Genomic DNA, 26,763 nt, shown 5'->3' on the forward strand with positions numbered 1-26,763 from the left:
TCTGACTTTTAAGCGGCAGGACCTTGAAAGGTCTGCTAGTTCCCAGTGAGCTTGTCTCGGATTGAGAGGGAGTGCAAAAATGAGAGTTCTCTCTCCACCAACACTTGTCCTCTCCCTATTTTTGGTGGTCACCTCTATCCGGCCAGCAGCAACAAATTCGACAGGATGGTGGATCATCAACGTTTTGTTTCCTCAAATAAGTCCAGAAGATGCAAACATTCGACAGAGTGAGGTCCCACCCTTGATCATCGGTGAGCATGGTTAATGGGGCATTGGGGAAATTAAATATAGTTGATTCTTTATTATAGAAGAACTATGTAGATATTGCTTGCATTTAATGAAAGGAACCCGCACAGCCCATAAATGTATTAATTTGAACCCCCCCCCCCCCCAAGACAAGCAAGGCATCTGTATCATTGCTGCATTTCACTGTCACATTTCCAAAGTGAAATCTATTCCTGCTGTGGTTTATACAAGTGACAAGAATCTCGGAAAAAGTTGCACTTGCATTTTGCTTTCAGCATTAAAGGAGGAAAATGAATTATGTGCTATGTAAAAGAAATTTGGAGCCTCGTTTGACAATTTGCCTGTGCATCAACAGCCTCTTCTAAATACTGTGTGATTTTCATTTGAATTGCAATTATAACTCAATGTCTATAACGGGGTGCTGTGCTGCACATTATCAGCTGGGCATTGATTGTATCAAGTTGTGTGAATAAGGCGTATGTCACGACTCCTATTTTAATGTAAGCTGAGTACCTTTTTGATCTCAAGGTTGACAGTACAGAAAGTTTAGGACAGCAAAAATGCAGTAGAGAGGATGCAGAACTCTCTGCTTTAGTTTCTCATGTTCCTGATTGAATAAGTGAAATGGCTTCCTGGAGAGATCAGGGTAACCCATCCCATGTGCCACCAGAAACCAAATACTATCTATTACTCTAAGCAAGAAGGGTGATATTTCTCTTGTCCAAGTGTAAGGAGGCTAAGATGTAAAATACTTAACCCAATGACAGCCACCTTTCCTTGTACTTCTGATTAAGAAGCATTTTGTTCAGTTCAAATAGGTAACCCTGATTTCAATATCCTTTCATTGGATTTAGTTGCAGCCATTGTAAAGAAGTCTCATGCCTCTTGATATGATTGTGAACTGCTCAACAGTGTGAGTTAAGTTTGAACGAGAAGTGATTTTCATCATTCTGTGGCATGTAAAATTTCAGGTTGGAAAAGCAAAATGTAAATTAAGATGTTGAACAACTGGGCAAGTTTGAATTAAAATTTATCCCCAGTTCCTCTGCCTGGCTCTGGGCCATTAAGCATTAAGCATGAGCTTTTTGTGTTTGACTCAGATATACAATAAGGATCTGATTAATTGAGATTTGTTATGGCTTCCAGCAGTCTGTTAGTGTTTCAAGAGTTTCAGCTGTGATGTGAAAGAACAGCAAAGATCATGATAGTTTTTATTATCTTTGACCCAAAGCATATTTGCCCAAGCTTGAATATTGTTTTCTTTTAAAATGGTGGATCAAAGTTCACACATTAAGTTCAACAAGGGAGACTGCAGATGCTAGAAATCAAGACACAAAACGCTGGAGGAACTTAACAGCTCAGGCAGCATCCATGGAAGGCAAAAGATGGTCAAAGTTCATCCAAGACCCTTCATTATTCCTGACTGGCTATTGCTTTCCATGGAAGCTGCCTGACTGACTGAGTTCCTCCAGCATTTTGTGTGTTGCTAAAGTTCACTCACTGTTCATTGTGACAATTCCACTCCCACTCCCACTATTTAAACAAAGTCTGTTTATTCAGCAACTTTGCAATACGTTTTATTCCATTAAGCTCATCCCAGTTCACAGCCGGTAAAACCTTAATGAAATGTAGTCACTCTCGGAATACCTTTAGCCCATTTGGGGACACAAACAGAGCAATTGATGATGAGATGATCTGTTTTTCAGTTATGTTAGCTGGGAAATGAATATGTGACAGATCAACCAATCTGCCCTTATCTGTCTGGCAAATCACAAACTCCACAATTTCTAGTGGATCTGTTTTGCACGATTTCCCTTTCATAGATCTCTGTAGCTTTCCGCCCAGTCCAGAGGTGAAAGTTAGATAGTTAGGCGAACAGGAGAAAGAAAGTAACCAATGGAACACTACACTGGCAAAATGACGACAGCATTAAAAACAAGTTCCATTACCCCTGCATAATATTGTTACTATTTGTAAACGTTCTGTTCCTTATGAGCTTATTCATTTTCCATTTTACAGGTGAAGGCTCACTAGTCTATTGTCTCCTGTATTCCCACACTTTTCTGAAGGAAGCTATTCAACCCATTGATTCTATGCCAACTCACTTCAGCCCCATTCACTTCTTATTTTTCCTTTCAGTGATTCTCTCACATGTGCTCATCAACTCTGTTGTCCCCAGCCCCACTCTCCTGCCATGAGCTACACTAGGGGTAGTTCACCATAGCCAGTAACATATGACCATATTTTTTGGGACACAGAAGTTACTGTATACTCGAGCACCCAGGATAAACTCATGCTGTCACAAGGGAGAATATGCAAACTTCATGCTGGCAGAGTTATTTGAAGTGTGCAGTAGCAACACAAATACAAACTGCTCCACGAATGTGCCGAAGATTCCCACTCTCTCCTTTAAATAGCAAAGATACATCTACAACCTTCCTACCTGTGGCAACCACACTAGAAATCTGTGAAATTTTGGAAGATGATAACTGGTGCATCCTTTATCTCCATCACCACCTTCCTTCAAGTTCAAATTTATTTATTTACTTATTTACAAGTACAACCCATCGAAACAGGGTTCTCCAGTCCTCAGTGCAACACACTGCAAATGCACCTAGACATAACACACATACAGACAAATGATACATGTGCACAGAAGGTATATACAAATATTAAATAAGTGTTATTGTTAAATAAATAGTTGCATCTTTCTCCAACATCGAAGTACTCGAGATGGCAGAGGCCGACAGCATCGAATCCACACTGCTGAAGATCAAACTGCGCTGGGTAGGTCACGTCTCCAGAATGGAGGACCATCGCCTTCCCAAGATCATGTTATATGGCGAGCTCTCCACTGGCCACCGAGACAGAGGTGCACCGGGGAAGAGGTACAAGGACTGCCTGGGGAGATCTCTTGGTGCCTGCCACATTGACCACCGCCAGTGGGCTGATGTCGCCTCGGACCGTGCATCTTGGTGCCTCACAGTTCGGCGGGCAGCAACCTCCTTTGAAGAAGACCGCAGAGCCCACCTCACTGACAAAAGGCAAAGGAGGAAAAACCCAACAACCAACCCCAACCCACCAATTTTCCCCTGCAACCGCTGCAACCGTGTCTGCCTGTCCCGCATCGGACTTGTCAGCCACAATCGAGCCTGCAGCTGACGTGGACATTACCCCTCCATAAATCTTCATCCGCGAAGCCAAGCCAAAGAAAAGTTGCATCTTGGAGAGTTTGTATGAGCAGTTCACCAGTCATTCAGCATTCTCACTGCCCGTGGGAAGAAGTTGTTTCTCAGCCTGGTGGTTCTGGCTCTGAAACTCCTGTATCTCTTTCCTGATGGGAGTAGTTGGAAGATGCTATGTTCAGTGTGGCAGAGGTCCTCAATGATTTTGCAGGTTTCCAGATCCTGGAGATTTTTGCCTCAAAGTTACATTAATCTTTCCAGTACTGATTTTCTTACTCTTGGTAAATACCACAAGTTCTTCATTCACTCTAAACTTCTGTCTCTATTGTTACAAAAAAGGTTTTCTGTGACTTTTTCCTTGAAAGTAGCCACAAAATATTTGTTAATATTTATTTAATTCCTCTGTTATATCCTTGGTCCCTGATATAATTTGTCCTGTCTCAGTTTGTAAAGGTTGCACATTAATTCTGCAAATCTTTTCCTTTTTATTTAGCTGCATGGGTTTTACAGTCTGTGTTTTCCCTTTATTTGTATTCTATATTCCCTTTCCTCTATCTGGTTTTCTTTTGCTGAATTCTCAAAATGTCCCAATATACAGACATGCTGTCTGTTTTTAGTTAAATCCCTTTCCTTTGATCTAATACTATCCCTAACTTCTTTTGATAACCATAGCTGGATAATATTTTCTGTTGATCCATTTTGCATTCAAGATATATCAGATTTAAGCTTCCTTTGAATACTTTAATATTCTTTAACATTCACCATAAACATAATCAATCTCACACCTTTATTCAGAGCTGACTCTAGTCTCAAACTGAACTACTAAATCACTTTCAATCTCTATACAAAATTCTACGACCAATATTTTCTTCAGTGCTTTTAATTTCCAGATAATTATTTGAACCTTCCTCATTTCACTATTCAAGTGGAGTGTTCACTTATTTGTCCTCAGCACACTGCTCTAACAACTAACTTTTAAAGATTTCACTAATTTGATCTTGACACTATCACAGTTAAATTGGTTTGCCAATTTACCTTTGAGTATTGCATTGCCCTAGTTAAGTGCACCTATAATTACATTACCATTTGGGACCAGATTGACAACTTCCAATGTTTTTCATATCTTGCTTCTTCTTCACTTCACCTGATCCTACTTCATGATATTGCAAACTAAAATCCTTCCTCTGCATTGCCTATATCTCATTCACTTGTTCTGACCTCGTCCGTTTGCCTGTAATCTATGAATATTTAATTCCCAATTTTGATTACTTTGCACGCTCAACTTTATAATGGATTTTAAATCATAACCATTATCTCTTTTGTGCCACTTATTCACCCATCTTGATAACCTCATAAAGGGAAGTGGTTATTATAGAGAGCAAAAAATGTTAATGACAGACATAATCATGTTAATGGAAATAAAATTATTGCCACAAACTATTGAGTGGTCAGACACAGGAAAAGGAAAAGATAGTGAAAGAAAACACTGACCTAGAATCAAAGAGTTAGCAGCTGACTTGTCAAAGCAAATTGCCTTGATTTTGCTTTTACACTTTTTGCAATGAGTCCATTATTAGCAGAGATTGACTGAGATCATTCCCAAAAAAGAGTTCCCCCCCCCCACCCACAGTCATTTGCTAATTGTTAGACCTAAAAATAAACAAAACAGAAATAAATTCTCTTTAACTGTTTTCAATTTTCTCCACCCCATCCTCAATGCTACTGGATCATTGTCCTGACCATCAACGACATTGGGTTAGTCGAGTGGGGATTCTAAGAAGCCACCTGTCGGAATTGACTTCTAGGTTTTAATGATCTTTTAGTTTGTTTGCTATGGGTGTTGATGATATTGCTTTGCTCCATAGTGTAAAAATAATTTTATGTCCAGAAATTAAAAGGAGAATGTGATGACAATTACATCTCTATTCAGTCTTGTATTCTTCTTCAAAGAACTGGGATGGAATCAGTTCAGCTGGGAGTACAATGCTCTCTATCTGTAACAGACAATTTTCATTAATTGTTGTGCGGTCAGCAGTGAGTAACAGACAAAACTGGGAGCAAGAGGTCCGAAATAACCCACAGAAGACCAGCCATGAAACCTACACTGACAAGCTCAAATTCAGAGGATAAAGATGGATTCAGAAGCTAAGATCAGACATGGTGTTGATAATGAAAGATCTGGAATTCTTTGAAACCCAATGGATGCACTAATGTCATGAGGTCATCGAGATTTACAACACAGAAACAAATCCTTTGGCCCAACTTGTCCAATATTGTCCCATTTGCCTGCATTTGGCCCATGGCTCTCTGAAAGCCTATCCTTGTACCTGTTTAAATGTCTTTTAAACATCACAATTGTCCCCATCTCTACCATTTCTCCTGTAGCTTGTCCCTCTATTTGAAAAAAAGTGCCCCCTCTGGCCCCTTTTAAATTTTTTCCCTCTCACTTTAAATCAAGAGTCGCCTACCCTGGGGAAAAAATCCTTTTGGAACAAACTCCAGGTTCACAGTATCTGGTTTCATTATAAGTGCCCTCTGAGATATCCATGCAAATGACAGTAAAACTCTGATCGTCCACCACCAATCCAACTCTTCGAAACTTCCGATGATCTCAGTAGATGATGATCGCTAAGCTCAGGTCCAATAACCGGAGCACTAGTTCCCATGCTCCCGGTTCACTCACTGTGGCCCAGGTTCCCACACTCGCTTTCCACTCTCTGAGGGTCCTCCTGGTTCCCCATGCTATTCCTAAGATTGTCAGGCTTTGTATCCCACACCCTCTTTAAACTTACCAGGTTAACTAGAAAAGTTATTATTCTGTTGTAAAAATGAATAATTAATTAAACATCTGATAGTCTGGAAATCTGCTGGATAGGTCAGTAAAGGTCCTGCAGTTGCTGAATTAAAGGTTTTTAACTGTACTCAAATCAAGCATGTTTACAATCAACTTGTTGCATCCAGTTTTTAAGAAGCCCAGTATAAAGGCTTGACCTTTGATTTCAGAGACCACCCAGTATCCATTCAAAGTGAGGGTGAGTTGACAGCCATTTTGCTACCCAGTGACTGATTTGTGGTAACCCTATGTTCCTTCTTTGCCAAGTGCCTGGACACGTAGGGAACCGTCTGGAGGCGAAGCTAAACAAACAAGCCTTGGTGCACTGGCTGTGCCTGATGAGAACCAACAAATTTTTCACCCTGTGGCTCAACATCAACATGTTCCTGCCCATTGGAATTGACTGCTGGATCGATAACATCAGGTAGTGCAAATTTTCCATAGCCCTGCTGACCTCTGATAACCTGGACTTTCATGCTGAATTTACTGGAAAACTATGGGGTTGGGGTGTAAACAAGAGACACTGCAGTTGCTGTAAAACTGGCTCAAGATGCAAAATGTTGGAGGAACTCAGTGGGTCAGGCTGCATCCATGAAAGGTAATAGACCACATTTCAGGCCAAGACCATTCTATTGCCTTCATGGAAGCCATTGATTGTCACGTTCCTCCAGCATTTTGTGTGTTCTACGATTGGAGAATTTTTCTGCGCACAGATTTTTGACAACACCAATGTTTTGACTTCGACTCGAATGACTGAGTGGTTTGTCTTCTCTGTGAATGGAGCAGTAACTAGCACCTCTCGGACATGTTTTTTTTCTTTCCTGGGATCGTATGGTTTGACATTGTCAGGAGGTGCCAATGGTGTGATCGAAGGGAGCTCTTGGAGATTGGGTGGAACATTCAACGGCTGGAATGGAAATTCCCAGCCATTCCCAGTCACTCTTTCTCATGTTCTGATGCTCGCTTTTCTTAAATGAGTACAAAATTATACAGGAATGATGCATCAGGGCTAAACTGCATGTCCAGTCTCTTCAGTAATGGCTAAACTCTATTAGTGTGGATAGATTTGCTACTATTTTTAACATGCGAATCATAGAGGAACCGACTCGGGACAGTGTAATACTGGATCTTCTGATAGGGAATGAGCTAGGTCAGGTATCAGACATTAATGTTGGAGATCCAATTGGGTCTAGTGATCATAATTCTGTTAGTTTTAAGGTAGTTTTAGGGAGGAGCAAGGAGGGGCCTAAAGTTGAGGTTCTGGATTGGAGAAGAGCAAATTTCGAAGAAATAAGAAGGGATTTGGGGAGTATTGAGTGGGACAGGATATTTTCAGGTGAGGGTGTAAATGAGAAATGGAGGATATTCAAAAAAGAAATTTTGAGGGTATAGAGTAGTTATGTCCCAGTGAGGATCAAAGGAAAGGCTGGAAGTCATAGGGAGGCTTGGTTTTCAAGGAATATTGGAAATTTGGTTAGGAGAAAAAGGAAGGTGTACAAGAGGTATAAAGAGCAGGGAGCTGAGAATTTGAAGGAGGACTACAAGGAGTGTAGAAGGAATCTTAAGAAAGAAATTAGAAAGGCCAAAAAAAGGCACGAAGTGGCTTTGGCAGACAGAGTAAAAATAAATCCAAAGGGTTTCTATAAGTACTGTAAAAGTAAAAGATTAGTGAGGGATAAAATTGGACCCCTTGTAGATAGTGAGGGTAGGCTGAGTGAGAAGTCAGAGGAAATGGGGGAAATTTTGAATGATTTCTTTGCATCGGTATTCACTAGGGAAAAAAATATTAAACCAGTTGAGGTAAAGAAAAATAGTGGGGAGGTAGTGAAGCATATAAGGATAACCGAGGAGGTAGTGATGGCTGTGTTGAAAAAAATAAAGGTGGATAAATCTCTGGGACCGGACAAAATATTCCCAAGGATTGCTAGGAAGTAATCAGCATGGTTTTGTCAGGGGTAGATCATGCTTGACAAACCTGATTGAGTTTTTCGAGGGGATTACAAAAAAGGTTGATGAAGGGAAAGCTGTGGATGTTGTCTATTTAGACTTTAGTAAAGCTTTTGACAAAGTTCCCCACAGGAGGTTAGGAAAAAAAGTGAAGGCATTAGGTATAAATGAGGAGGTAGTGAAATGGATTCAGCAATGGTTGGATGGGAGGTGTCAGAGAGTAGTGGTAGAAAATTGTTTGTCCAATTGGAGGCCAGTGACTAGTGGAGTTCCTTCGGGATCGGTCCTCGGTCCACTATTGTTTGTTATATATATTAACGATCTGGAAGTAGGGGTGGAGAATTGGATAAGCAAGTTTGGAGATGATACAAAGATCGGTGGTGTTGTGGACAGTGAGGAAGATTACCGTAGATTAAAAGGTGATTTGGGAAGGCTGGAAGTGAGGGCTGAGAAATGGCTGATGGAATTTAATACAGATAAGTGTGAGGTGTTACATTTTGGAAAGGCAAATGTAAATAGGTCATACGCATTAAATGGCAGGCTATTGAGATGTGCAGAGCAACAAAGGGATTTAGGAGTTGTGGTAAATAATACCCTCAGGGCTGATACTCAGGTAGATGGTGTGGTGAAGAAGGCATTTGGAATGTTGGCCTTCATAAACCGGAGTATTGAATTCAAGAGTAGGGAGGTTATGATGAAATTGTACAAGGCATTGGTGAGGCCAAATTTGAAGTACTGTGTAGAGTTTTGGTCACCAAATTATAGGAAAGATATAAACAAAATAGAGAGAGTGCAGAGAAGGTTCATGAGAATGTTGACAGGATTTCAAGGTTTGAATTACAGGGAAAGGTTGTGCAGACTGGGGCTTTTTTCTCTGGAGCGTAGAAGATTGAAAGGGGACTTGATAGAGGTGTTTAAGATTTTAAAAGGGACAGACAGAGTAAACGTGGATAGGCTTTTTCAGTTAAGAGTGGGGGAGATTCAAACTAGAGGGCATGGTTTAAGATTGAAGGGGGAAAATTATAAGGGGAACATGAGGGGAAATTTCTTTACGCAAAAGGTGGTGGGGATGTGGAATGAGCTTCCGACAGATGTGGTCGAAGCGGGATCATTGGTTACATTTAAGGAAAGACTAGATAGTTACATGGATAGGAGAGGACTGGAGGGGTATGGACCGGGCGCTGGTCAGTGGGACTAGGAGGGTGGGGATTTGTTACGGCATGGACTAGTAGGGCCGAACTGGCCTGTTCTGTGCTGTAAGTGGTTATATGGTTATATGGTTATATATAAAGGCAGATTTAATCCAGTGATGATCATTTTGAATTGAAGTTCCATCCAACATGAAATTAGACCCGACACTTTTGGAAACAATTTACCTTAAAGGGCCTGACTTTATTTTATGGTTTCAAGTGCTTCAATGTTTATCTATGGTTTATGGACTGATATTGGATCAATGATGTGCAACCTACAAACTTTATTCATAACTCCCAGTAAGAAATGCTAGAATAGCGACAGAGTGATGTTCACAGGGTCCTACTGCCCAGACATGATAGCAACAGCTCCTTACAGGTTTTAATCAACATGCTAAGGAATCAAGTGTATTTTTAACAACCTGTAGCCACAAAGGCCCGAGCTGATGGTGTATGTGCGAGACAGCGGTCCAAAGGGGTTTCAGACTCTGGGTGAGCAGCAGACTGGCACAGGGCACCAGAAACAAGAGACCATCCCCATTGAGAATGAGAAACCCGAGAGATGACCCTACAGTAAGGTAACAACAGCAGCAGATCAGCGATGAGCTCAGTGGCTGATGAACCAATGGCCTCGCACCAGTCTCCAGGCTGCTGGATACTGGCTCATCCAGACCAGGGATCAGATAATTGACCGGGATACTAGAGAGTGCTGAGGGCAAGAAAGTCTTCCAAATCGCCTCATGCTCTGAAAGCTTCTGATCATGTCAGAGGTTTGAATCTGGAGCTCAAGTTGCTAATGGATCAAACAGGAGTCTGTCGCTGCAGAAGTACTGGAGGTGAATCCAAGGACAGTCAGCGTCTCTGAAGTGTCTTTCTTTTGCTTCTCTTCCTCCTATTGTTAGGGGCACCGGGCAATGATAATAGTGACTCTGTTTGCCTCAAGGCAGTCAAAAGTTGACTAATTTTGTGAATATTACATCATTTGTATTACTACATGACAATAAAAGGAATCTTGAATCTTAAAACAAGGATTTATTGTCAGAGTACATATATGTCATCACATACAACCCTAAATTACCACTTATTGGTAGTGCAAAAAAAACTGTATACAGCGTATAGATGTAAACAAATAAAGAACGTAAACAAGCTGTGCAATAAAGAGAGGAAAAAGAAATCAATAAAGTGAAAAAGTAAGAGTCCTTAAATGAGTTCCTAATTAAGTTTGTTGTTGAGGAGTCTAATGGTGGAGGGGTAGCAGCTGTTCATGAACCTGGTGATGTGAGTCTTGTGACACCTCTACCTCTTTCCTGATGGCAGCAGCGAGAATAGATCATATGCTGGGTGGTGGATCGTTGATGATGGCTGCTGCTCTCTGACGGCAGCATTCCCCGTAGATTTTCTCAATAGTGGGGAGACTTTTGCCTCTGATATCCTGGGCTATGTCCACTACCTTTTGGAGGGCTTTACGCTAAATGGGGATTGGTATCCAGATACCAGACCGTAATGCAGCTGGTCAGCACACTTTCCACAACACCTCTGTAGAAATTTGCCCGAGGAGATAGAGGCACTGACAGATTTTCTTCACAATGTCATTGGTGTGTTGGGTCCAGGAAAAATCCTCCGAGATAATGACTCCCAAGAAAAATTTGCTCATCCTCTCCACCTTTGATCCCCCAATGATCATTGGATCAAAACCCCACAGCGATGTAGGGAAGATTGAGGTAAATCTGCCTGCTTGGCTTACAGTATAATACCCTGTATTTTCCATACCTCAATGGAGGGCCTCCAGGCACTTCTGCAGTGGGCCACACATGTGGTAATCCTTGTCGAGTGGTTGCTTGGGGATATTCACAATACAACAGTTCAGTCTTTGTAGCACGATCAGTGACCACTCACAGACATGAAGTAAGGGCCAAAGGCTATATTGATCTAAAGATCCAAGCATGCCTCAGCATGCTGCTGGCTCAGGTCCAAGGGCAGGTATAAAGGAGGAGACTAGGACTTTCGGTCTTTATTAGGGGTCTTCGGGGAGGGGAACATTCCCTCAATACCATGTTCCACCACAGCCTTTATCTCGGCTGCACTCTGGCTGTCATTGGGAGACCTCCTTATGGATGAGTCTCACTTTCCACGAGTCTGAAGAGCAAAGACATATTAGCTGCAATCTCTGCAGGGAGCTGTAGCTCATGTTTTAAACAAAATCCCTGATTCTTTCTTCATAGACACCACCTGGCCTGTTGAATATTTCCAGGACTCTGACTTTACTTCAGATTCCCAGCATCGTGATGCTTTGCCTTTCTCTAAGCTCCTCATAAAAAGTGAACTCAACACGGCTCTTCCCTTTTCCACAGCATGTAGAGCCACTGCCTAACAGCCCCAGCAACCAGGGTTCAGTCTTGTCCTCGGAGTGCTGACTGTGCGGATTCTGCACGATCTCTCTCGTGACCATGTGGGTTTCCTCTGAATCCTCCAGTTCTCTCCACATTCCAAAGACGTGTGTGTTTGCAGGTTAATCTGCTGCTGTAATTTATCTCAGGTGTGTTTGTTGGTGGAAGAATTTGGAGGGAGTGAATGAGAATGTGGAGATAATTTAAAAACGGGATTAACGTAGGATGTAAATGGATGGTTGATGGTCAGTGTAGGCTTGATGGGCAAAATGGCCTGCCTTATTCCCTGCTGTCTCTCCGTGACAATGACTCCTTGGTAATGTTCCTCTGTTTTGCGGAATCTGTCTTTGACTCTGCTCCCTTGGCAATTGGATGGATTTTATAAGGCCAGTTGCTGGCATTATGACCCAGTCGCTGGCTTTCTATGCCCTGGACACTCCCAGGCCTCTCATCTCAGCACAATGGTATAGTTCAGACCAGAGCTCATCAGGATGAGAATCAAATACAAAATTTGTTCCCACAAGCCAGCACTCCTGTTAAACTAAGGCCAATGGGAAATCTAGGAGTTGAGTACAGACCAAGGACCTCATTTAATTCCTGAAATAGAAATGGTGTGAAAGCTTTAGATGCAAAGTGATTATAGCCTATACTTTACAACTGACGTGGCAGATTGGGCCCTGTTATAGAGCAACACCAATCTTCATTCTCGTTCATGAAAAGGAAAACATTGCAGTTGCAGGAAATCTAAAATAAAAACTGATCAACTCAGCAAGTCATGAACACTTAAGAAGAGGGAACCAGAGATTAACATTGATGCCACTTTTATACTGTAATGACAACTTCTAGACCTACCCTGGTATTAACCTGGTGAGTCGCTACTCATGGGTCAAAGATCACATAGAGTTTGTTTTAACCTGTTAATGTTTTCCTTTTCCTGGCATCTGACATGATTACATCTTTTTTAGACGTATCTACAATAGGACAACAGGCAGAAGTTCCAATTCACCTGGGGTGGAGATCCGAGTTCCTGGTTTTGGGAAGACCTATTCAGTGGAATATCTGGATTCATTGAAACTCACAGGTTTGGCTGGCAGTCGCAATGACTTTTCCAAACTTTTCTCCTGTAATACCCATTCAGCACAATCCTTTGTGGCAGCTTTGCTGCATAGTTCAGATCTGCGAATATATGTGTGGTGTTCCTGCTGAATGACAAATAAGGAGTTGGGCCAACAAAGGGCAGAGCAAGTCTGAGGGAAGCATCATAACATATTATAAGGCATGGAATGAATTAAGGCAGGACATATTTCCCTTTCCCGCCACTGATGACTTTAAGGGAAACACTAGTGTTCACCAGATGTCCTTGGGCTGAAATTCACAATTAGAGAATGAAAGAGTCCAGTCTGGCAATAGGTCCTCCTGCCATCTACACCCACACCGACCAAAAAGTAATCATCCTTAGTCATCCCATTTTCCAGCATGCTGCCTGTGGTCTTCTGTACATACCATGGTAAACGAGAAGTCTGTAGATGCTGGAAACGTGGAACAACGCAAAGTGCTGAAGGGATTCAATGGGTTGGTCAGCATCCATGGAAATAAAAAGACAGAAAAAGTCAGAACGCTTCATCCCAATGGTCTTATTTCGTTCCATGAATGCTGCCTGACATGGTGAATTCTCCAGCAGTTTGTGTATCGTCTTCTATACCATGCCGTTCACGTGCTGTAAAATATAAAAATTCCTGCCTTCATTATCCATAGAGGTAGTGTGTCCAACCAACATCTGGGTGAAATCTCCTGGCTCTCACCTTACTTAAACCAATCCTTATAATTCTCTCTTTTGCCCTTCCTCATTATAAGGAAAACAAAGTTATTGCCTAGTTTACTTCTTGTGACAGAATCAACAACCTTCTGCATTTATTGCCCCGGAATGTGTTTGTCATCTTGTCATTTATGGATAGATATTTCATTTGTTGTTTTGGCAGGATATTTTAACACATTGGTGCAGTTCTTGGTGAACATCGGCTACGTCCGCGATGCGACTGTTCGAGCTGCTCCCTATGACTGGAGGGTAGCCCCGTGTAAGTAGGGATAATGAGCATCTTGCCAACACTTACTTTAAAACCAAAATCATGATCGGGTGAAAAATACTGACATTAAGCTTTGAAGGAAGGTTTTGATGGCTGCTATAATGAAGATCATTCAGACTATTGGTCTTGTGTCCATCCTTTGTAACAATTATCTAATTATCCCATTCCCACCTGTTCCTTCTGCCATCAGGCAAATAATTCCGGTTTGTAACGATGGAGTTCCTTTTAAAAGGAATGCCAAATCTATTTTAATACCAAGAACAACTCATTGTTTTGAACAAAGGCAATTTTACCTCTTTTCCAGTGCTTTTTCCTTTTGTATTAAACCTGTACCCTCCTGTTACTTGTGTCAGCTGAAGTATTTTCTCTAATTGGGACAACTGTGGGATAAAGTACAGACACTAGCAATTCCCCAGTGTGTATGTCATTTATTAGAGGGGCACAGAATAGGGCCCTAAATGCTTCCATATTCAACTGCACAAAATCAAATCAAAGGATGCAATAAACTAGACCTTGAAGATGCAGTCGAACAAAAATCTTTTCCTCCCCAATCTCCCAGGATGACAGATTCTGGAGATCTGTGTGGAGGGTGGGGGAGTGCAGGGTGGGAGTTGAGAGCCAGGTAGCATGGGGAAATGTCAAGGAGGGAGGAGAAACATGTTGGTGACTGGGAAAAAGATTGGAGCACAGGGATTAAATGTCAAAGGAATTTCACAGTGGCAAATAGGAGAGGGCTATATGAGATGAAGAGAGGGTCACAGAAAGGGGTTGGTAAAACAGGATTAATAGTGAGGTGAAGATTTGAGGAGTGTATCAGGATGTAAAGGTAAAGGTTCTATTATTGTCATGTAATGCTACATTTAGAATGTAACATACATGAAATTCTTTCACTTTGTCTACCGTAAGGAAGACAGAGAGCCATCACTTTGGCCAGCACCCCTCGTGACCCCTGGTTTACAAGGTCAGCAGTCTAACCACTGAACTATTGGACCCTCAGTATTATGCAGGTGAAATCAGGGGGAGAGGATGGCGGAGATATTAGTAGATGGAGAGAGGCAGGAGAGGGATTGTAGGAAGATTGGGGAGAGAGGATCACAGTGGGGTTTGGGGATACATCAGTCAATGAGAGGATTCTAGGGGGAGAGATTAGGGGAAGGTGGGTGAGAGGATCATATCCAGTTCCTCTGCTTGTACTCTCTTCCCCATCATCCATCAGGGCACTGAGATCCACTGTACAGATCTCCAGAAGGTTGCTTCAGAACAGGATAGGATGAAACCTCTTTCTTTCAGAAAATTAATCAATGGTGTCTAAACATAAGTACATAAAAGTAAAATAATTTATTCTTCTGGTCAAATTACTGATGGGGTTAATTAAACTGAATCCCTGAGTCTAGCAATGTACCTGGGTGTGGGTCTGGTGACTCAATGCATGAAGAGAGACAGACTTAACATTTGTCATTTTCCCAGTGGTGACTCAGTACACTGGAGCACAAATGTTCTCTGGCTTTAATACTTGACAAATTTCCTTTGACAGATGAGCAAGAAGAATATTTTGACAAGCTGAAGAATCTGATTGAAGAAATGTACATGACCTACAGGAAGTCCGTTTACCTGATGGGCCACAGTATGGGGAATCTGTTCATCTTGCACTTCCTGAAGCATCAGCCTCAAGAGTGGAAAGACAAGTTCATTCATGCATTCATTTCACTGGGGGCCCCTTGGGGTGGATCTGTGAAAACTTTCTCTGTGCTTGCTTCAGGTATCAACATTCCCTCTGCATTTACTTTCTTTGTATCCTCAGCTGGAGCTGATAATATCCTATACTCTTTCATCATGCTGGGATTGTGAAAACCATATTTTGTTCATGAAAGAAAGACTTTTGTATCCACTCTTGTGACCTCAGGATGCTACAAGAGATATAGGAAATGCTGGAAATACAGGTGCCAGGCAGCACCTGTGCAAAGATTTTGCATGGAAACCACCTCACGGATGCTACCTGACCTGCTGGGTGTTTCCTGTATTTTGCTTTCCTGTTTCAGATTTCCAGCATCTACAGTTTTTAAAAGAATTTTCATTATCACGAATAGTTTGCCAATTCAAACCGAGGAAGATGACATAACTGCAGGGATGACAATGACTGGATAACTGGATGATTTAGCAGTCTTATGGGATAAATAATGTAGATGTTTGGTACTTTTTCTCGCAGAAAAGAAAGATGAAAATCAGTCTGTAGCATGACTTGAGGAAGAAAAAATGCTTTTATTAGCTTATAACTAAGGGTAGGGTTCAACAGTAGTCTTTAGAAGGGTTCTGGGTTTAGGCGGGAAACCAGGGTTATATGTGAGAAGCTTGGGGAGGAGCCGGGAGGTGGGGCCAGCCACCCTACAACACCCTACCAGTAAATCCCAGTTCACTGCATTTACCTCTTCCTGTAGAATTTAGGGTCTGTGAATGAAGACAGAGAACATGGGTTCAGAAACAAGTGGTAAAAAAATATACAGTTATTTACAAATTTTCAAATTTAAAGCAGTGCGGGTGTCTGACGATACTGGTGGAGCGCCTTAGCACTGGGGGGCCTTGGACTCCTTGGGTCTCCTGGTCCCCTTGTGAGGGAGGAAAGGCGGGCTAAGTGAGAATGAGCTCTGTGACTCACAGGGCACTTGAGGCAACGGACTCTCTATTCTGATGTGGTGGGTCCAAGGTCCCTGATGGAGATGGTGTCCTCCTTGCCATCTGGGTTCTCCATGTAGGCATATGTGGGATTGACGTGGAGCAATTTCACCCTTTCCACCAGGGGGTCAGTTTTGCTTCTCCTCATGTGCTTCCTTATTTTAATTTTTTTTAAATTTTTCACACTGTGAACCATATCAATCAAAATACATACAAACATTTCCCTCTTAAATATACACAGTGGCATATTCTCCCCTTTTTTCCCCCTACCTTCCCTCCCACCCACCTTCCCAGCCCCCTCCAAACCCATTAAACGTTCAACATATACAATACAATAAAACCATTAAACAATGTCATCACACAATGACTCAAGTGCTTCCTTAGAAGGAATGGACCAGGAGTAGTAAGCGAGACTGGGAGTGTAGTTCCCGATGCTGACCTTCTTTAAAAAGTGAATAGGAGCTCATGAGGAGTAGCATTGGTTGTGATACATAGTAGCAACTGGATGGAATGGTGCACCATGGGAAGGACTTCCTGCTAGTGTGAATCTGGAAGGCCTTTTGACTTCAGGGCCAGTTTGACAGCCTTCCAGACTGTGGTGTTCTCCTTTTCAACTTGCCCATTCCATGGGGGTTGTAGCTAATAGTCCTGCTGGATACGATGCCCCTCACCAGCAGGTACTGACATAGCTCGTCATTCATAAAGGATGAGCCCTGGTCACTATGAATGAAGCTGGATACCCAAACAGAGTGAAAATGGAGTCTAGGGCCTTCATAACTGATAAAGTGGACGTGTATGGGCACGGGAATGTGACTGAGCATTGGTCAGTGAGGAGCTAGATCTTCTACCAGCCAGGTAGTGTCTCCAGTGCTGGAGCTTGTGGCCTCGTAATGCCCGAGAAAAAAAATGCAACCGGCCTGCCCACCTGGTTGAAGGTAGTGGCCAGGGCTACATCTGAAGCATCACTTTCCACTTGGAAAGGTACATTCTTGTCCACCGCACCCATGGCAGCTTTCGCAATGTGGTTCCGAAGGTAGTTAAAAGCTGTTTGGGCTTCAGCCGAGAGGGGGAAATTAGTGGCTTTTAAGAGAGGGCAAACCTTATCTGCGCATTGAGGGATACATTGGGCATAATATGAGAAAAATACCAGGCATCTCCTCAAAGCCTTTGTGGTCTTGGGAACGGGGAACTCTGACAGGGGGGCACATCCTATCAGGATCAAGGCCAATGATGTCATTCTCCACCACGTAGTCAAGGACAGCCAGACGTTTAGTCCTGAACACGCACTTGTCAGAGTTATAAGTGAGGTTCAGGGCTTTCACCGCATGGAGAAAACTCTGGAGGTTGGCATCATGGTCTTCCAAGGTGTGGCCACAGATGGTGGCATTATTGAGGTAGGGGAAGGTAGCTTCAACCCATACTTGTCCACCATTCTGTCCATCTGCTTCTGAAAGATAGAAACTCCCTTAGTAATACAAAAGGGACCCTCTGGAATTGATAGAGATGTCCATTAGCCTTGTATATGGATGGTCCTTGGAACAGATTTGCAGCTGGTGATAGGCAGCTTTCAGGTCAATGGTCAAATAGACCTGATACCTGATATCATTCACCATGTCTGAAATACGAGGGAGGGGGTATGCGTCAAGGAGTGTGTACCAATGAATAGTTTGGCTATAGTCAATTACTAGCCTGGATTTGTTTTCCCCCTTTACCACTACCACTTGCGCTCTCCACGGGCTGCTGCTAGGTTCGATGATACCTTCATCCAGCAGATATTGAGTCTCAGACTCTATAAAATCTCGGTCTGCTGCACCTCCTGCTCTTTCAGACTGGGGACAGATTTTGGAAGAGAGGAGGGGGTTCGATATTCAGAGTGGGGAGGCTGCATGTGGGTTAATGTTACTGGGTAGTTTTCCTCATACTAGGCAACCTACACCAACTTAATACCAACCTTGCACGGAGTGTTTTTCACATCTAAACATAAAAATATTTTGAGTATGGCAGAATGCAGGTTTCAAATTGTAATTCTGAGTTCAGTTTGGCTTTCTCTTCTGTCTCAATCCAAATCACTCCAGCTCCTGTCACAGAGTAATTGAGAGAGAGATAGAGCACAGAAACAGGCCCTTCAGTTCAGCAAGTCCATCCTAACCACTTATATTGATCCTACATTTTAAAATTTTAAATTTAGACATACACCACAGTAACAGGCCCTTTCGCCCCACAAGCCCATGCTGCCCAATTATACCCAACTGATATACACCCTTGGAATGTTTCAATCAATGGGAGGAAATCAGAGCCCCTGGAGGAAGCCACGGGGAGAATGTACTAACTCCTTACACACAGCAGAGGATTCAAACCCCAGTCCCAGTCACTGGCACTCTTACAGTTGCGCCAACCGCTCACCACAAGTTTTATTTTCTCCACTTTCTAATCAACCTCTCACCCCCCCCACCCCCCCCCCCCCACCAGATGTCCACTCACCAACCTACAAACTAACTTCACAGTGAAAACTAACCTACCAACCCACATGTGGGAGGAAGCCAGAGCCCCTGGGGTAAAGCCAGGCAGTCGCAGAGTGAATATGGAAACCCGATACAGACAGCACCCAAGATCAGGATTGAACCCAGGTCTTTGGCAACTTGAGCCAGTGGTTCTACCAGTTGCTCCCCTGTGCTTCCTGTTTCTCCAAAGTGTGTCCATGTGAGCATTAATAACTGTCTCAGCTTCCTCATGATGAGGTGGTGTGCTGCTACTTCACTTGGAAAGGAGATTCCATTTGGAATTGGGAGCCTAAACTCCTAAACCAAATTATTTAGCCCTTTTCACATTGGCTAACCAGTAAATTGGTTGTTCAACAAACCAGTTCAAGAAGCCATTTTTGCCATTCACAATGGACCACTGTTAACCAGTTCTTTGTGTCCTTTCACACTCACCATCAGGCATCCAGGGGAGAGGGGCACCTATCCTCCACTAATTTGTCTCAGGATGCCCCATGTCCCTTTCACACTGAGCTAATCGGAATCCAGGTGTCAGATTGCCTCGGCGATGATAAATCCTCTCTAGGCAGTCCAACCCCGAGGTGATCTGATGCCAGCGTTCACACTGGTACATTAACCAGTAGATTGGTGGTTAATTACTGGGATAAAGTGCCAGTGTGAATGAGGCTGACTCAATCACACAAATACCAAGAAGTGGAATTTGTCATGCTCAGTTCATGCAAGCTCTTGCTTGTCTTTCTGCAGTTATAGAAAGTTTGTATGATGAGAGAGGGATGAGCACTGTCCAAGGTCTGGTTGTGCAGTGGGCTTCAGACTGTCCAAACTTAGGACAAACCCACAGACCAGCTTGTTATTATTCCCCACACAATAGAGTATAACAACAATTTACATAGCATTACATTGTATTAGGTATTATAAGTAATCTTGAGATGATTTAAAGCACAGATAAGTGCTGACAGCCCTGCCGGCTGCACTCTGACGACCCTGTGACACCCCACTGGCTGCCCTGAGAATTATTACTGTGCAGTTAGTTTTCACAGGGCGGCCGGTGGATTTGTCAGCGCGTACTGACAAATTGCATACTACCAGACTGACACACACATACAGGCGCTAATGTCACTAATGGTACCTACTAGAGCATTCACACCACCACAGAGTGATTAACAAATTAACTTGCCCCAGGCTCTGGTACTACTCACACCAAGAGTCAGAGCCTGGTTGATTTTTACTCGCCCTCTTGGGACCTTTCACACCACCAGATTACCCGCTATGGTCCTGGCCAGTTTTCAGTCTTTAATCTTATGCTTTGTTCTTTGCTTATTCCTTGAAGAAAGGCTGAGGCGCAAAACGTCCGTAATATATCTTCACCTCCTATGCAGGCTATATGGAGGGATGTTTTGCGGAACGTTTTCAAAGAGATTTTTCATGGTGCTCAACAAAAGTGTATTCTAGTTACAAACAAGGACAGTAAGGGTGGGGCCAGCCAGCCCTGGATAACTAAGGAAGTAAAGGAAGACATCAAACTAAAAGTTCATGCGTACAAAGTTGCCAAGAGCAGTGGGAAACTGGAAGATTGGGAAAATGTTAAAAAGCAACAAAGAACCACAAAGTGAACAATAACGAGAGGGAAGGTAGACTATGAAAAAAGATTAGCAGAAAATATAAAAATGGACAGTAGATGTTTTTATAATTATATAAAGCCCAAAAGAGTGAAGTTTGGTCACTTGGAAGATGAGAAGGGGGAATTGATATTGGGTCATGAGGAGAAGGCTGAGGCTTTGAATGGCTATTTTGTGTCACTCTTCAAGGTGGAGGACACGTCAAGCGTGCCAAAGGCAGATGTTATGAATGTGATAGAAGGTGAGGACCTGGATGTCATAGTTATCACTAAAGAGATGGTCCTGAAGAAACTTGAGGGTCTAAAGATAGATAAGTCCCCTCTAGTCCTGATGGAATACATCCCAGGCTACTGAAAGAAATGACAGAATTTATAGTAGAGGCTTTGGTGATAATTTACCAAAATTTCTGAACTCTGGGCAGGTCCTGGTGAATGTCACGCAACTATTCAAAAAAAGGAAGTGTTCGGAGTATGAAACTATAGAACAGTTAGATTAACATCTGCAATTGGGAAAATACTTGAAGCTATAATTGAAGAAGAAATAGTGAGGCATCTGGAGCAAAATGGATCCATCAGGCAGATGCGGCATGGATTCAACACACTGGAATTAAACAAATTTGACAAACTTGCTGGAGTTCTTTGAGGATATAATGAGTTCATCAGATAGAAGGGAGCAGATGGACATTGTTTACTTGGATTTCCAAAAGGCTTTAAATGTGGTTCTGCATAAAAGACTTATGCATAAGGATGTATAGAGTTGGGGATGATGTATTAGCATAGATAGAGGATTGGTTAACCAATAGAAAACAAAGAGTTGGGACAGGGTTATTTTTCTGGTTGGCAACATGGACCACGACATCTGGCTGCACACCCTTCCACTTAAAAATGCTGTGAATTCAATCAGAGAGGTCTCTGAGCCTGGCATCTGGGAGGCAACATACCACTCAGGAATCTCAATCTTGTTCACACAATCTTCTATCTATTCACCTAACTATTGAATCCCTAATCACTATCGCTTTCCTTCTGACCCAAAGGACCAGACCCTGCCAGAGACCTGAGCAGATTGTCCCTCCCAACAGTATCCAAAATGGTATACTTATTGTTGAGGGCAACAGCCACAGGGCAGTGGCAGATTAACCATTAAGCTGAGTAGGCTTAAGCCTAGGGGCCCAAAAGGGAGGAAGGCCCAGCAGGAGCAGGGATCTTGGGCTCCCAGCAGGAATGGGGATGTCAGGCTCCCAGTAGGAGTGAGGACTTCAGCCTCCTGGGCAGGAGCCTCAGGCTCTACAATTCTTTCAACCCCAAAAGTTCAATTGACCCCCACCCCCTGACATTTATTGACCCCCTTTCATCCCCTGGCATTTTTCTGACACCCTTGGATAGTCCCATCATTCCCCAGGGGTCCATTTTGACCACTTTAGAGACCTCTAATATGTTATTTTATGTATTTTAAGGACACTTTTTTTTACTCATCAAGGGGTAGGGTGGGGGGGGGGTGGTGGAAGGTCAGATGGAGCCTTACTAAAGTGTAACCTTGGGACCCAGATGATAGCTAATCTTCCACTACCACAGGGGGTGCTTTGAGCTGACTGCCTCTTTGCTTGGTCTGTAAGGAGCTGGAGCTGGATGCACCCCTTGCAAATAGTCATCCCGGACAATTGTGTTCTCCCAGATTTCCCACATCCTGTATTTGAAGCATTCCACTGCCATTGCTGCTATCTCCATTACCTATTCTTCATTGATATGCAAATATATCCCCTGATCTTAGCTTACATGTAAGAAGCATGTCCTCAGCCACTGCTCATCAAAGCCTCAAGAGCCAAAGCCTCAAGAGCCAAAGCCTCAACCAGAACTCCTACATTGGGCCACTCACACACACAAGTCACTCTGCTTGGGCTTTCCTTCCTTTTATTGACTAGAGCTAATTGAACTCAATATCCATACTCATAGCTTTTAACATAAAGTCTTGAGCACAGAAGTCCAAAGCAACATTGCAGATTAATCCAGGACATTGGGGTGTGGTGACAAACTGATCTGGTGAGGAAGAATTCAACTATTTTCAGGACAAGCTTTAAAAGCAATGAGTTTTGAAAAAATTCTGAATTAAAATACAGCAGATGCACAAAATTCAGCATCAGACAATCAGTCATGGAATTCTAATCTTCAAATCTCCCATCACTTGCACACTACAGTGTGCTAACCTCCTAAGAATAGATGTAAAAACATACCAAGGAAAGGAAAAAAAAACCATATTCAACAAAAGGGTGTCCTCCCATTCCCTTTACCCTATGCATTCTACTACCCTTTACTAAACATTGCGCACTATATTTTTTTGCTCACATCAAAGCAAGTGTCACAATTATGGTTTTGTTCTTTCAATGCTCTTTGTACAGGAGAAAACTATGGCCTCTCTCTCGACCCCCTAAAGATACGAGAACAGCAACGCGCAACAACAACCAATGCATGGTTGCTTCCCACCAAAAGGGCCTGGCCGGCAGACCACATCTTCATCTCCACACCCACCTACAACTATACATACAACGACTACAGAAGATTCTTCACTGATATCGAATATGAAGATGGCTGGTTCAAATGGAAAAATGGAAAAAGCTTTCTGTCTGAGTTGCGTCCACCAGGGGTGGAAGTTTACTGCATGTACGGAGTAGGATTACCAACACCAGTGACCTATATATATGATGAAGGTTTCCCATCCAGTCAGCCAGTGCAGAGTGTCTATGAAGATGGTGACAGCACAGTCAGCAAGAAGAGTTTATCTCTGTGTAAACAGTGGAAGGACCACCAAGCACAGAAAGTTCATGTTATGGAATTTCCCGGTATACGTCATTTAGAACACATTTATGACATGAATGCTTTAGAGGCCATTCAAGATGTCTTATTGAGAAGTCATTCCCAGCAACAGGATGATTCCAGGAAGTAGGCTTTTTTTTTCTTTCAGAGATTAAACTGCCCTGATTCAGACACCAAAAGTCTTTGATTTTAGACAGGCCAAAGGCCTTTTATTTGGGAAACTATTGGTTTTACTTTATAGATCGCATTAAAGGAACAGAAGCAGGCCACTAGGCCCATCGAGTCTGTTCCGTGACTCTACACTAAGCTGAATTGTCCTCACACCGAGTTCCAATTTCCAGCCTTTTCCTCATATCCCTTGATATCCTTACTAATGAGATACTTGTCCATTTCCTGTTTAAATACTCCCAATGATCTGGCCTCCACTGCTTTGTGCGGCAATGTGTTCCACAGATCCATGTCCCTCTGACTAAAGAAGTTCTTCCTCCTCTCTGTTTTAATTGGATAGCTTCTAATTTTATGACTATGACCTCTTGTCCTTGATCCACCCATCAAGGGAAACATCTTATCCGGATTCACTCTGTCAAAACGTTTCCATATTTGAAATGTCTCTAAGAGATTTCCCCCTCATTCTCCTATACTCCAAGAGCTGTCAAACGCTCCCCATACGCCAGCCCCTGTATTCCAGGAATCATCCAAGTAAATCTCCTCTGCACCCTCTCCAACAACATCACATCTTTTCTAAGATAGGGGGCCCAAAATTGTACACAGTTCTCCAAATGAGGTCTCACCAGTGCCCCATGGAGTCTATTAACACCTCTCTACTCTTATATACTATACCTCTTGAAATGAATGCTGGCACAGCATTTGCCTTCTTCACTACCAATTTCACCTGGGCATGAACTTTTAGATTACACAGAAATTTTGAGATTATTAAAGGCCATGCTAATTTAAACAGGAGTATAAGCCTACAAATTAGTCAGAGGTGTACAGGCAAAAAATCCTAAACAATTTCATTCTACTATCTTCTGACTGGTAGCTTTTTAACTCTTTCAAAATAAATTAACAGCACCTCAATGTTCCAGAAGATTGCATCTAGAACAGATTAAAAGTTTTTAATCAAATCAGAAATTTTAATATTTCAAACACTTGAGAAAAATACAGCTTCAGTGAATAATTATAATGACCATTTGTGTAATATTATTGATTATATTTTTTTTAAAAATAAAGGATTCTTAATTGAGAAGAATCCATTTGTCTTGCTCCCTACAGTCTCTGCATATTCTGTGTAAACTCTGATAATTCTCTGACCAAATGTAAAATTATACACAGTAAAATCGTTTGAAAGTAGTCAGTTGGTGTTATTCAACCTTGTAAAATAAGTTTAGAAAGTGTTTAAATATGCAACATTGGATTTTAACTGTTTATTGCAGCAGATTATTATTTTTTTTAATATGATGTGGTTGGTATCTGTAATTTTAGTTGTGAATTGTAGGGTTGTTAGGCCTTTAAATGTTGTATCATATGATCAACTTCTCTCTGGGCTCAACAATGTGCACAGAGAATTCAGTAGTCTGTCTGCCAGGGGTCCTCAAATAAATTAAAGTGCTTTGTATGAACTCCTTGTGTTTCATTTGTAAAAGACTATAAACCCTGTAACCTACTGAGAAAACAAACTAGCATCAAGGAATTGACAAATATGATTGGAATGACCAGTGCAATTGGGTGAAGCTCATGATTAAAGGTGGCAATTCTGAGATGAAGGTTGAAGGCCCACTGCTCACCAGAGAAATTTTTTTTGGAAAATTTTATTTAAAATTTTTACAAAGCACCTACGTACAAAATGTTCTAACAACAGAAAAAAAACACCCCTTACTACCCCCCTCCCTCCCCCCACTTCCCACCTAATTATCCCATCCCACCCACCTACCTTCGGAGCTAAAAAAAATTAATACTGGGTATTTATGATTACTGCTTGATGTGCCCACCCTTTACATCACACATAAAATCACTTATTTAATATCCAAACCCATACATTCCAAATATAAACTCCACATTGTAACAAAGATCATTATTTTGCAAATTATATATTTTCCAAATACAGACACGATTATAATTCATTATGCCATCGTTGTATATTCAACATCATTTTTCCACGTAATAGCTATACATTTTCTTGCTACAGTCATCCCTAAATGTATAAATGCAAGTTGAGATTTATCCAACCAGTCCTGTTGTTAATGTAGTCATATAACCCTATAAACATACCAATGGATCAAGGTGCAAATCCATTTTAAATAAATCTCTCAAAAACTTTATAATTTTTCCCAGAAAGGTTTAACTTTTGTACATGCCCATACTGAATGTAAAAAAGTAACCTGTCTGTTCTCCACATCTAAAACACAGATCTGATAAACTAAAACCATATTTCTTCAACTTTTCAGGGGTTAAATACAAGAAAAATGATTCTTTATAGTGAAGTGCAGGCCCCTCTATTTACCCTGGGAATTCACAGCCTCTCTCATAACAGTAGTTTATGTTCCTCCTTCTGCAAAGGATGGCAAAATATTTAGTTCTTTACAGGGCCATCTGTGAAGCCCACACAACTTACCCTAATGTAAAAGGTAAAACAGTAGTAAAACTAAAACATCATATCTTGATGAAGGGTCCAAGCCTGAAACATTGGTTGTGTATTGATGCGCTCCAAAGACTGAGTGAGGAACTATAGGCTTTAATACATATAAGATTTCAGCTGGCCCAACTCCATGTGCTCAAATGAATGGAAGGGGGCAGGGAGGTTGACCTTCATGACCAGGTCACAGAGGGAGGGGTTACATGGGGTCAAGCCATCAGTGGGTGGGCCAGCCACTTAAACACAGAACAGCAACAGTCTATACATACATATCACTACATTTTCCTTAAGGTTTAGCTGGTCAGGTGGCTTCCTCTGCCTCTGTGACCTGCACAGCTCCGCCACTTGTTTATTGTTCGGCTCCGTTGCTGGTCAGGTGTCTTGAGGCGGGGGAGCAAGGCTGTTGCAGCAGGGGATGGGGTTTGGTTGTCTGTGGGGGTGGTCAGTTTGGCTGGGCGAGGGTCCTGGCATGTGGTGTGGGGGGGAGGACTGCACTGTCCTTGTAGGGGCTGATGTGTGTGTATGTGGTGGCTGGGTCCAAGGGTAGGTGGGTGTCTCCAGCTCACACCAGGTTCTGGATAGGGACTGTGTCCTCATGGCTGTCAGGGTACTAGATGTAAGTATGTTGTGGATTAGGTACAGTAGTTGCACCTCTGCAGGATGGG

The 26,763-nt window shown here is 42.3% G+C and overlaps 1 protein-coding gene across 1 annotated transcript; it reads left to right on the top strand.

The window, feature by feature from the left end:
• lcat (lecithin-cholesterol acyltransferase) lies at nt 1–25,085 on the top strand. Its single transcript, XM_069901353.1, has 6 exons — nt 1–251; nt 6,532–6,688; nt 12,754–12,869; nt 13,768–13,863; nt 15,407–15,631; nt 23,052–25,085. Exons 1-6 carry the CDS (start codon nt 80–82, stop codon nt 23,594–23,596), a joined length of 1,311 nt encoding a protein of 436 aa, XP_069757454.1. The 5' UTR covers nt 1–79; the 3' UTR covers nt 23,597–25,085.
• Nucleotides 25,086–26,763: the final 1,678 nt, after the last annotated feature.

Source organism: Narcine bancroftii, chromosome 10, assembly GCF_036971445.1.
Source record: "Narcine bancroftii isolate sNarBan1 chromosome 10, sNarBan1.hap1, whole genome shotgun sequence".
Lineage (NCBI taxonomy): Eukaryota > Metazoa > Chordata > Chondrichthyes > Torpediniformes > Narcinidae > Narcine > Narcine bancroftii.